We start from the raw sequence: 12,733 nt of genomic DNA on the forward strand, positions 1-12,733 counted from the left end.
TTTGAAAAGGCTTATTTTTCACAACCTAAATTTGGGGAAATTTTGACCTTAAAGTAAACATTCAGCTTAGATGCAAGCTTCCCTTAGCAGTATAGTATTTCTATTGGACTTTTTGTTTTTGGGAGAGCAGGGTGGGAGGAAAGGAGAATGATTAAGCTACTACAGTATCTATAGTTCTCACCACTCTATTTTCTAAGCTCCAATATATCATATTTAGACAACAATTTACATATAGAATTATTTGTTGCTTCCCCGTCAAGTACTAGAATGAACTAAATATACTATACTTTTCATAATAGGTAAATACATCTCAATCTAAAAATATTTGATGGGTGTGGACACCAAGGAAAGAAAGGAACTATTTAGGGTGGTACAAAGGGATAGAACTAGAAATAAGGAGATGAAATTAGGAAAAGGAAGAGTTGGCTTGCTTGTTAGCAAGTTTTCTTAACAGTGATATCTATTACACTGTGGAAGACTTCCCCAAGTGGTGAGAACTCCATCCCTCTGGACATCTGAAATAAGACATCAGAAGATCTATTGTAGTGAACAATCTTGAACTGACAGAATAACTAGAGCAGACAACTTTTTCCCACCTCTAATTTCTATGATTTGTTAAAAAAAGGTTGAACAATAATTAGAGGGAGTCAGGATTTTGCTACTCCCAAAGGAAGAGAAGGAAGTGAAACATCTAGATGTGAAAGTGACTACACAAAAGTGAAGCTGTATCTATCCAGTCGCTCAAAATGAGTAAAAACCAAAAATATAGCCAAGCCAAGGTGACAATTTACAAATAAATATAACATTTTGAAAATACAGATAATTTAATTCAAAAATTTAAATGTGAACTGGAACAGAGAATGTCACATGTGTAAAAGCTCAGCTTTTGGTGTACTGTGGGATTCTAGGTAACGGCTATTGCTAAACAAACATTTTGGTCTCTCTACATCCCAGTATCTCTTCAAAACAGACTGTACAAGCTTAAAACAGTAAAAAGTTAAGTCTTTTGATTTTGAGATTAGATTCTAGGTAGGAAAACATTAAATATGGATTAGTCAGGTTTAGCTTTTTCCATGTGGAATACAGATAAGGACTTTAACATTAGAGAGAGGCTGTCAATATAAGACATGTACAATTGTAGTTTTTATTTGCATCCCCTGGTGAAGAATACCATGATTAAATGGCAATGTGAAATAAGCAAAATATTGAATAATTTAGTTTAAAGTCTTAAAACCCAATGGACTTGCCAGCCACTGAGTAAAGATTTCATAATAGGCATGTCAGCTATGTGCAGTTATGTACACAAAAGACTTTTTATATATCACTCTTATTAGCTAGCTACTGTTTTTAATATATTTTAGAAAGCTGGGAAACCCCCATCATTGCAGCATCCAGGTAACTAGCTTAACAGTTTGTGAATACAGATGATGAATTGTCATTAAAGAAAAAAGATTTGTATTTTGCAAAAAATTGGAAAGCATCCCATTGCCAACTCAGCTACGTGTAAAGCAGTATTTAAACTGCACATTAGCCTACTTGGTATTCTCAGCCACACCACTCTGCAGCTAGGAAATCTACAGAGACTACATTCTCATGGGGTCCCAACATAAAACGCACATAACAGCAATTCTCCAAAGGTGGATATAAACCTATTCTTTCCTACAGTGAAGGCAGACAGCTAAGCTGTACACATTAATGAAAATGCACAAATGTTTATTTCCCTTGTTTTAAGTATAAGTGAAGTCAGTCAGATTAATGACCAGATCAGTAGAAGGTTAATAAAAAAATACTGTACAACATCTCTGCTGTCAAGCTTTAAACACCCCTTCCCCCCGACACACACACTTATTTATTTTTTAAACTGTTTGGTTTGGCTTGTTTAATCTAATCACTGCTACACAATCTTGTGACTAAAGTAATTAAAAACCTTAGCTTTTTCTCCTCTAGAAGTATTAATTTTAATCATAAATGTTAGATATTTAAAAACTCTAAGAGAAGAACAATGCACAAGTTTGAGAGCAAGATCTTTTAAACTACTAATACACCCTCAGTGAATTCACATTTTAACTTGCTGAGAAGTGTACTAAGGATGACGACTTCACAAAAAACTTGTAGCTCTCTAAGCCTGAAGATCATGTATTTTAAGAAGCAGTTGTCTCACTAGCTAGTCTGTCTTCCTAAAACTCTCTCTTTAAATGTTAGATGTTATGTTTTATCTTAACTTGATCGTAATAAATAGAATGAATTCCACTGCTATATCCTTGTTACAAAGGGTCCACCTACATGGTGAACCCCCATCCCCGCAGCGAGTCTCAGAGCTCGGGCCAATGCTACAGACTAAAAATAGCAGTGTAGACATTCTCGCTGGGGCTGGAGCCTGGGCTCCAAGACCCACCCCCTTTGCTGAGTTTCAGAGTCTGAGTGAGAACGTGTACACTGCCAATTTTAGCACCATAGCGTGAGCCCTGCAAGCCCAAATCAGCTGACCTGGGCTCTGAGACTCATTGTCCCATTTTTTTGGCAGTGTAGCTGTACCCGAAGTCTGCAGCAGGTCACAGAGCTCAACTCTGCACAAGTCTCCCTGGAGTCTGCTCGTCTTCTCCCTTCCCTGGCTACAGGAAACTACTTGGGGTATTTTTTCCTCTCAGACTTTTGCATGCATCATTGTCTGAAGATCAGTATCACTAGCACTGGATGACAGTCTCAGAAGACAATGCTACTATATATGACTGCTATGCTCAAATGAGGAACCTTTCTCTGGAAAAAGTTGCATGGAATACTGAATATAGGGTGACCAGACAGCAAATGTGAAAAATCGGGACAGGGGGCGGAGGGTAATAGGAGCCTATATAAGAAAAAGACCCCAAAATCGGGACTGTCCCTAAAAATCGGGACATCTGGTAACCCTAACTGAATAGCAGACATTCAAGTCCCTAGAGAATCAGGGATGGCTTCTGTAGCTGCAAAGTACACTCTGCAGCATAGTGTCATAGTAGTAAAATGTTAAACAATACTGCTTCCACCAAATGGCCTTGTACAGCTCAGATTTAGACAAGGATTAGAACTATTTGTACTTGAGAAATGCCTCCCAGAGAAGTCAAACAAGAATCTGGTGCTGATTACTCAAAGCAAATTTGACTACTCAGTTAACAGTCACTGCAATAAGCAGCAGGTGGTTTAAGACAGTAGTTCTCAACATGAAGTAAGCATACCCCTGGGGGTATGCACAGGTCTTCCATGGGGTACATCATCTTAACTAGATATTTACCTAGTTTTAGAACAGGCTACATAAAAAGCACTAGAAGTCAGTACAAACTAAAATTTCATACAACGACTTGTTTATTCTGCTTTATATACACTGAAATGCAAATACAATGTTTATATTCCGATTGATTTATTTTATAATTATGTGGTAAAAATGAGAAAGCAAGCAATTTTTCAGCAACATGTATTTTTATGTCTGATTTTGTAAGCAAATAGTTTTTAAGTGAGATGAAATTTTGGGTACACAAGATAAATCAGACTCCTAAAGGGGTTCAGTAGTCTGGAAAGGTTGAGAGCCACTAGTTTAAGATATTTTCTTACACTTAAATCTTTAAAAGTGTAGTAAAACTATATCAAAATTTTGTAATATGTACTGGTTTATTAAAGCAATTTTCAGATGCAAATTAGATAACGTGTGTTCATTAGTATGAAGTTTTAATTATTAAAGAAGTAGGAGTTAAAATAAATTACATCTGGCTTTGTCACAGTAGTCCCACAAAATTGATTCTTCGAGGTTCCAGTGTGTGGAATTTGGGCCTCCACCTTTCTCCCTCACTCAGAAAAAAAGAAAGAAACTGCATCTTCCAGAATCAGCTTTGAACATGGAATCCTTGTCCATTTGTAAGTGTTGCAAAAACAACTGCAACATTGAAGGGTGCTCTCTGGTCCCTGATTTTCATTCTTAGGATGTAAATTTCACTTGCTTTTACAACTCAGTGTTTGATACAGTTTAGGATTCCTGGAACAGCTGTTAGCATCCAGAATGTAAAAGCCTAAACAATAGAGACAAGTGTATTTGTTATCCGGAAACTAATCACGTTTAACTTTCAATGCGGCATTTTAAAGATTTTAAGCTCATTTTAAAGACAACAGCTGAAGTGCTGCCACATATCTTATCAATTGATCTTAGGTGCCCCCCATTATGGTGGTATCTGAGCACCTCAATCTTAATGCCTTTATCCTCACAACACCCTCGTGAGACAAGGAAGTATTTTACAAATGGGGACCTGAGGCAGAGAGACTCACAGGAAGCCTGTGGCAGAGCTGGTCACAGAATCCTAGGCTAGTACCCTAATCACTGCGCCATTCTTCCTGTCTATTGTTTTTGTAGAGCAGTATCAGCAGTTAACAAGAAGCCTAAAATTCTTTCCACTTATATTTGTTGACACCACGTACCTTTTAAATCAGAGTTGGCTGAGCAATGTACACTTCTAAAGGGGTGTTACTTTTTAGCTAAAAGCACTTGACAGCGCAACCATAGCTAACAGTTACCAGTCCAAATTTAACATACAATGGATTGGTGGACTGTGTACGAGCATTAAAAATTGAAATGATAAATAGCTGTAAAAATTGTAGGGTTTTCTTTATTTGCTTATTTAGCAAACTAGCATGCCAGTTTGAGACTACAAGCTACTCAGTGGCAAATGAATATATTTATTATCTGTTTTGATTTATAAGATGTGCCTGTCCAAAGCTCAAGATGCATGTCACAATACAAATAAAAGAACACATTATAGAAAAGTTTAAGGTGACCATAGAGCAATCCCTCCAGCAATATTTGCACATACCTTGGGAAAGCATCAAAGCAATATGTTTTCCTGGTGTCAGGAAAAGCTACCCGTAATCCAGACATCAAAGGAGAATGAAGGATTACAGCTGCACACTCATACCGAGATGCCAGGTCCACTGTCGGGACCGTTCCAATACTCTGACCATACAGAATTATGTTCTCAGGACTCACACCATACCTGCAAAGAGAATTAGAAAATATATCGCTTAATTTTTTTTTATTTTTTTTTTATTTTTACAAACTAGATCAAATGAAGAACAGCGACAGGGACAAAAAAAAACAAAAACACTTTCTACCCACTGCAGCTCTCCAAAATCCACTCCCAGTATATAGGAAAGGATCAAGTCTGTATGTAATAGCAGAGTAAATCATTATCGAAGTATTATGTAGTAATTAGAACACTTTCAGGATTATCGGCATGCTGGTTACCCTCAACCATACTTGTGAATGTTCAGGAATCTAAGTTATCTTCCACAACACAGCGCAGTAAACCGTGTTTGACACTGAAAAAAGCAATCTTACAGGAATTGCTATCTTAACGCTAACACTCAGTCTCCTGTTTAAAAAAAGCTCTTTGTTATATAAAAAGTCGGATTCAACCCAAGAGGAGATGTAATCAAGATCAAATTAACTGGGAATTAAGTACAATTGCCTTATTTAGATATTTAATAAAATGCAAGATGGATGGATCTTAATTATTCCCATCCATTCTGCTAGCATCCTAGTCTGTGTGCTGTATAGTTTTCAGACCCTACTTTACTTATAGCTCAAGTTACAGACTGATGTATAGTAATCTGCTGCTACAAAGCATCACTAATATCACAATCTTAGATACTCAGAAATATCAAAAAGTTGGTTTAAAATATTAAATTACTTTCCAGGGTAATCAAGTTTTTAGAATAAACAATATTTGGTCACCACAATCTTTAACACACAAATATAGCTGCTATTCTGAGAGTCACAGAATATTACCCACAGATCCTCAGTGTACAGCCCACTTTATTACAAGAGGCACAAAGAAATAATTCACTGCAGAGGAATGCATGTTTCCGGTAGGAAATATTTTTTAATCGGTTTGGAAGAGTGCATTTTTCCAATGATGATAGGCCCCATTGTCACTAATACTATCATTGCTATGGCAATGGAATGTCAGAACCTAGAGCTGGGATTCCACCAGGTGGTATGGGGGCAGGTTTTCAGTCCCTTTGGATATGAAATGGATAGCAGCCTGGTGCACACGTGACTGGCTGCTTTACCAGAAACCCACCAGCAAGCAATCAGCTGCTCCTATGGCAGCAGTAAAAGGGATAGGGAAGCACAGGCGCTGACTCCGTGGGTGCTCCGGGGCTGGAGCACCCACAGAAAAATTGGTGGGTGCTCTGCACCCACCAGCAGCCAAGCTCCCCTCCCCGCCCCACCTCCACCTCCTCCCTGAGCACGCCGCATCCCCGCTTCTCCGCCTACCTCCCAGTGCTTGCCTCCGCAAAACAGCTGGAACAGCGGGAACGCGGCACGCTCAGGGGAGGAGGTGGGGAAGAGGCGAGGCTGGGGTGGAGATTTGGGGAATGGGTTGGAATAGGGGCAGGGAGGGGGCGGGAACTTTGGGGAAGGGATTGGAATGGGGGCGGGGCAGGGGGAAGTCAGGGCGGGGCCAGGGGCAGAGAGGGGTCAAGCACCCACCAGCTAAGAAAAGTTACTGAGAAGGGGGATCATCCTAGGACAGGTTACAGTCTGATATTTAATTTTATAATAAAGCAAGATTTATTTGGATTGTAGTCTCTTTGAGACAGGGACTGCGCCTTCCCAGATGTTTGTACAATGCTTAACACACCGTAACATTACTGCAATATAAGTAAGCAACTATAATAAAAATTTGTCCCCGGAGTGAACTCTATCCTCTTAGTGGTCTGTCACAGCCAGAGTCTGATGTCTTTCAAGATGTAATGCTCATTTAGGGCAAATTTTCCCTGGCTGGCAGAGAGCGCCTTGGATGCAGCGAAACCCTGTATGGTTCTGTTGCACAGGAAGAGAATCCGAGGAGTGAAATCATGGCCTCACTGACTTAAATGGGGGCAAAATTTCTTTCCAGAAGTCATTTGAAAAGAATCTGCACTCACTTCATGGTACAGTACAGCCGAGAGATTTGGGAGCAGTGCACCCAACTATGCTGATCCATCCACCAGCCATTTCACCCTGTTACTCAGAGAGATGGGTGCAGTCGGAGCAGAGACCACCACAACCTAAAAGTTGCAGCAGCAGCAGCATGCGTGCGGCATTCCACAGATTATTAATATTGCAGTAGGGCCTAGAGGCACCAGTCAGGCATTCATTGTGCTAGACAATGTACAAACATACAGTGAAGAGATGTCCCTCTTCCAAAGAGTTTACAATCTAAGCATATGGTAAAGACAACAACAGGTAGATGAAGGGGAAGCACAATGCAACAGTGATCTGCTCCCTAGAGTGCGAGCTTTGTAACCCTGTCTTTGCCCAGAGGCTAGGATTTTCCCCATTTGCTCATTTTCACCACTTTTGGTTTTATTTTGTTTCTGTAAGTGGTTTATGTCATTTGTGTTCTCAGCAAAGCACATAGCTACCACAGTGATAGGCCCTCTAGAAGCAAAAAAGTTAAGGCACAATCCGCATTTCGCAGGAAGCAAATCAGTTAAAGTAGGATGCCGTGTGAAGTGCTATAAAGATTGGGGATTTCTACATTGCAATCAGCCCTGTTTCACTGACTAAGTATCAGAGCCATTAAAAGTTTAGTTCTGATTATATCATAGCTGTGAAGTGGCATTTTTGCTATATTTGTCTTTAAAGAATTAAGACACTAATATTGTCCTTTACGGTATACAGTGCAACGTGCTGAAACATGCACTGAGAAGGGTGTAACTGGTACCAGAATTAGCAGTGACACAAAGCAGGAAGGGCAACTAAAGATTGTGTTAGTTGCGTAGTTGTCATGTCTACATCACTTCTAGCTAATCAGCATCAAGCAATTAGATAGTGGAAGTTCCTATAACTAGTTTAAGTTATCTTTCCCTTTGCCCTTGCTCCTTTTGATCAGAAGAGTGCCACATCTTTCAGACAAATTCACCTCGAAACAGCTGAACAAAACACTCGTGTTTATATTTTACACATTTACTGCAGGGCCAAAGGACATTTGATGATTCAAGAGCAAGGTCCATGAACAGGTGAAACAGAATCTAAACACCTGCAGTTTTAAGTTTTGATTGGTGATGTCTCAGCTCCTTAAAATAATAAACATTTTATAAAAAGGGAGCAGTCAGGTGGAAAGTGAAGCACAGGAGAGGACATGCCTGGGTGGAAAGAGAGCAGAGGGAGTAGAACCTGAAGTCAAGAAGAAAAGAAAGGAAGAGTGAGGAAAACAACCTGGCAAGAAAAAGTGCAGTGGGGGAGGGGAGAAAGCTAAAAAAAAAATATCATATTTTGAAAAGACTAATTCTTTTCCTTAGGATTCGGTCACCACTCATTTTCCTTCTTAAAGGAAGAATGTTAGTCCACCACCCAAAGAGTGGCTCCTAAAAATATCCTCCATGAAATAAATGAGCTTTGGTCTCTGTGGAAACAGAAGTCCATGTGACTGAATGGAAGACCCAAGCTACAATTTGCAGGTATGCAACTGTGTTGTTTCTACAGAGCTCAGCTTATCTGCCTGTAAGTCTCAAAACCATTGGGGTGAGGAGCGCGGCGCAGGGGAACAGTGCAATTTGGAGAAAGGAGCAAATCTTGAAGCATGTACAAAAATTATATAGGCACAAGAAAGACTACAGTGTAGCCCAGGGGTCGGCAGTGTTCGGCACGCGACTCGCCAGGGTAAGCACCCTGGCCAGCCGGACCAGTTTTATTTACCTGCTGACGCGGCAGGTTCGGCCGATCGTGGCCCCCACTGGCCGTGGTTTGCCGTCCCGGGCCAATGGGGGCAGCGAGAAGTGGCGCGGGCGAGCAATGTGCTGGCCGCGGCTTCTCACCGCCCCCATTGGCCCGGGACGGCGAACCGCGGCCAGTGGGGGCCGCGATCGGCCGAACCTGCCGCGTCAGCAGGTAAATAAAACTGGCCCGGCCCGCCAGGGTGCTTACCCTGGTGAGCCGCGTGCCAAACGTTGCCGACCCCTGGTGTAGCCTCACATACAAAACAAAGAGACCACGTCTTTTACTTTTAAAATGGTTGACCGCTGCAAAACAGAGCATGTTTCTGCAAGAGAAAAAACAAACACTTATTTTTTCTATTGACCCCACTCATAAGTGGAAAGGTTCACAAGTATTTGCGATCACAATACACCCACTACAGCAGGGTTTCTCAACCTGTGGGTCGGGACCCAAAATTGAGTCACCAGAGTTTTTTCAAAGGGTTGCATGGCAGCTCCGGTCCCACAGGGCTGGCTGGGCTCGCCTCCCTGCTCCAGCCTCTGCAACCTCTGGGGTTCCAGCATCACTCAGGTTTGACCCAGCCATCATGATGACAGGAGTCCAGGTAGGCCAAATTTGAGTGAGTGGCAATGCCACTCTCACAAATTTGGTCCAGTTGGGGGATGGGGCCAAACCTGAGTGGCACTGCAATCCCCTAGGATGCAATGCCCACAGCGGAGGGCCAAGCCAAGCCAGGCCACAGCACAGGAGCTGCCACTGTGGGGTGAATGCTGTGCAGGACCCACCTGAAACCACCCCAGGGTCTCCACCACCAAACTGTTTACTGGATCATGACAGGCCATAAACATTTACAAATGGGTCCTGAGCCCAACAAGGTTGAGAACCACTGCTGAGAGGACATAGTTGCTGGCTACAAACAGACTGAAATTGGTGACTACTCTGCTTGTTCCCAGACACATCACTAGGTCAAACTCTGAAACAGAGACTCAGGCCATCTCAACATGTCTATTTTTGGGTGGGGTCAGTCTCTTTGAAAAACCAATTTTGGTTAGTCCCTCCCCACCGTTCTCATACCCAACATTTAGCTTTCATATTTACAATATCTACGGACAGTTTGAAATGAAAGTGCCTGCATTGTAAGCAGAGGCTGCCCTGCTTTTTTTCCAGGGCCTCAGAAATATAGAGCAATAAGTCCCTTTCAAAAGGAACAATTTGGAATTTAATGGCATTATGGGTCCATCTCTCACGGGGAGCTCCAGTAAATCGTTTTCAAGTAACACTAAATAATTTAGTTTGCAAATATGTAAAATAAATCCAGCACATTTCAGCTAAATAGACAAACCTGCCATATTTAGCGGTGATTACAGATTTCTAGAACAATTTTATTAGAGCACATCTCATAACCTACTTCCTTTTTTAAAGTCTTTATTGCTACCCTTTATATAAAAATTGTAAACCTCTGGCATGGATACTTTCAAGGCACCTACTTTCAAGGTAACTGCTATGTCTACTCCTTGTGGAATTCTGCGCCACTGCGCATGTGAAGAATTTATGTCCCCTGCATATTTCTTTGCTTCCCCACAGAAAAATGACTTTCTGACAAGGAAGCAAAGGGAAGCCACAAGAGCAGTCATACAATCCTCTCCAGTACGTTTTGGGTGCCCAGGGCAGCCCGCAGAGAGGTAAATCACTGTGGGAGAGGGGGCAGGACTGGGGAAGACCTGACTGGTGGCTCCTACCCTGTGCTGGTTTCAGCTGCTGGTCCTGGCTGGGCTGGGGAGAACGAGACTTCCTCTTCCCCTGCACGGCATCCAGGGCCAGGTCAGAGCCCCCCGCCCCCCCTTAGATTTCTCCCCCAGCTGCAGGAAGCTCTGCAAACTCCCATCCCCCCGGCTTCCTGCATCCATCGCTCCTCAGCTGCAGGGGGAGAGATCCGTGTACAGGGAGCTGCTCCTACATTCGCCCAGCCCCCATGCATCCAGACCCCCTCATACCCAAACCCTCCAGTCAAGCCTCATCCCCCCCCCCACACTCAGAACCCCCCGATGAGTCCCACTCCCCCTGCACCTGGACCACCCTGACGAGCCACCTGCACCCTGATCCCCACCCCACCGATCCCCAACCAGCTGCACCTGGATCCCCATCCCACTGAGCCCCACTCCCCCCAGCATCTGAATGCCCCCATTGAGCCCCTCACACCCTGACCCCACTACCGAGCTCTATCCCCCGCACACCCAGACCCCCCCTCCTGAGCCCAAACCAACTTCACCTGGACCCCCCTGCAGAGTCCCATTACCATTGCACCCAGAACCCCCCCAAATAGCTCCTGTGCATCCAGATCCCCCCGCACCTGGATCCCCCACTGAGCCACCTGCACCCAGATTGTTTCTCAACCCCCACAGAACCCTCTCAACTCACACTTGGATCCTGCCTTGCTGAGCCTGCCTGCCCACACTTGGTGCACCTGGCATGGAGGGGCAGGGCCCTGGGGTGTTTCTGGGGCAGGCCTGGTCCTTGTGCTATGTCAGGGTTGGCTGCAGCCTCACCACTGAGTCCATGTCCCGAGGGGGGAGGGGGGGGACTTTCACAGTGATCTTCCACTCCGTGCGGCCAGTGGTCTGTGCTCCCCAATGCCATGCTGAAGTTTCCACATTTATCTGATACATAAATTTCGCAGAATTTTAAAATAGGCACAGAATTTTTAAGTTTTTGGCACAGAATGCCCTCAGGAGTATGTGTCTCATGTTACAAAGTTATCCTGCATATTTTTTTTTTAATTTCTGAGTTTTTGTAGAAGCACCTAGGATCTTTAGACAGTATAAACTAGTATAAAGACCTAGGGTCAATAAATAGCATGGAATTCTTTGTTGCCAAACAGATCATTCATCCTTAAAACTCAGATGATTTGGATCAGCTCTAAATTTCAGCATCTGGAAGTACTTAGGTAATGTTTCCATTTCTTATAAAAATATTAAATTGGTGGATAGAGTTATCCTTTATAGAACTGCCTCACCAGTCTAGAGAGAAATCCACAGGAAGTCAGTTATTTTTACAATGGGGGAAGTGATAGACCTTTGACTTCTGTTTCAGAATTGGGCTGACTCATGTGATTAGTCCCACTGATTTTTTTTTTTTTTTTTTTATTTATTAAATCAGAGGACTCATACCAGTAAATAAATACTACACCAGGCAGTGTGTTTGGGGTTGGGAAGGAGTTTTTCCTGAGGTCAGAGTGGCAGAGGCGGGGGGGAGAAGTTTCGCCTTCCTCTGCAGCGTGGGGCAAGGATCACTTCCTGGCTTGAACTAGAGAAGATGGTGAATTCTCTGTAACTTGATGTCTTCCAGACAAGATCAGAGGACCTCAGTAACACAGCCAGAGGCTATGGGCCTACTACAGGAGTGGGTGGATGAGATTCTGTGGCCTGCAGCATGCAGGTTAGACTTGATGATCACGATGGTCACTTCTGGCCTTGAAGTCTGTGAGTGTTTGCATGATTGGACACAAAGACTGCATTTCAGGTCATGCCTCAGTGGATACCTCTCCTGCATTTAGATCAGAATACCACAGGTTTAAGTCCCTTACTAGATGCCAACAATGACACTGCAGGGAATCTCTGGCTTGGAAGGGGTGGGATGCAACACTATAAAGTATCAATCTTCAAATGAGAAAATTAAAATATTTTGAGCACTACAGAAAACCTGAAAACTGCAGTACATAAGCAATATCCTTTTTGCCAGTCACTGGTGGAAGATTCCTTGACTTCACTTTAAAAAGCCTTAACATGCACAATAAAACATGGAAATTCATTCTCATTATGCTATTTGATTTTTCTTCATTGTAATGGAAAGTGTATACATCCACAGAACCTAGGGCTGCACTAATTCATCACTTTTACTTTTCCACTGCAGTAAGGGCAAAAAAATGTCTGCACAATAGCCTGGTTTATGAAGTTATATGAAAAATGACCAGTGTTGGTTGGGTTGGTTTTTTTTGGCATATAGCCTAAC

The 12,733-nt window shown here is 42.8% G+C and overlaps 1 protein-coding gene across 1 annotated transcript in view; it reads right to left on the reverse strand.

The window, feature by feature from the left end:
* ABHD17C (abhydrolase domain containing 17C, depalmitoylase) overlaps positions 1-12,733 on the reverse strand; it is a 54,496-nt gene that overhangs the window by 1,035 nt on the left and 40,728 nt on the right. Inside the window, exon 2 of the mRNA XM_065412402.1 lies at positions 4,833-5,012. Coding sequence (XP_065268474.1) covers positions 4,833-5,012 — 180 coding nt within the window. The remainder of the gene's footprint in view (positions 1-4,832; positions 5,013-12,733) is intronic.

This window comes from Emys orbicularis, chromosome 10 (assembly GCF_028017835.1).
Source record: "Emys orbicularis isolate rEmyOrb1 chromosome 10, rEmyOrb1.hap1, whole genome shotgun sequence".
Taxonomy (NCBI): domain Eukaryota; kingdom Metazoa; phylum Chordata; order Testudines; family Emydidae; genus Emys; species Emys orbicularis.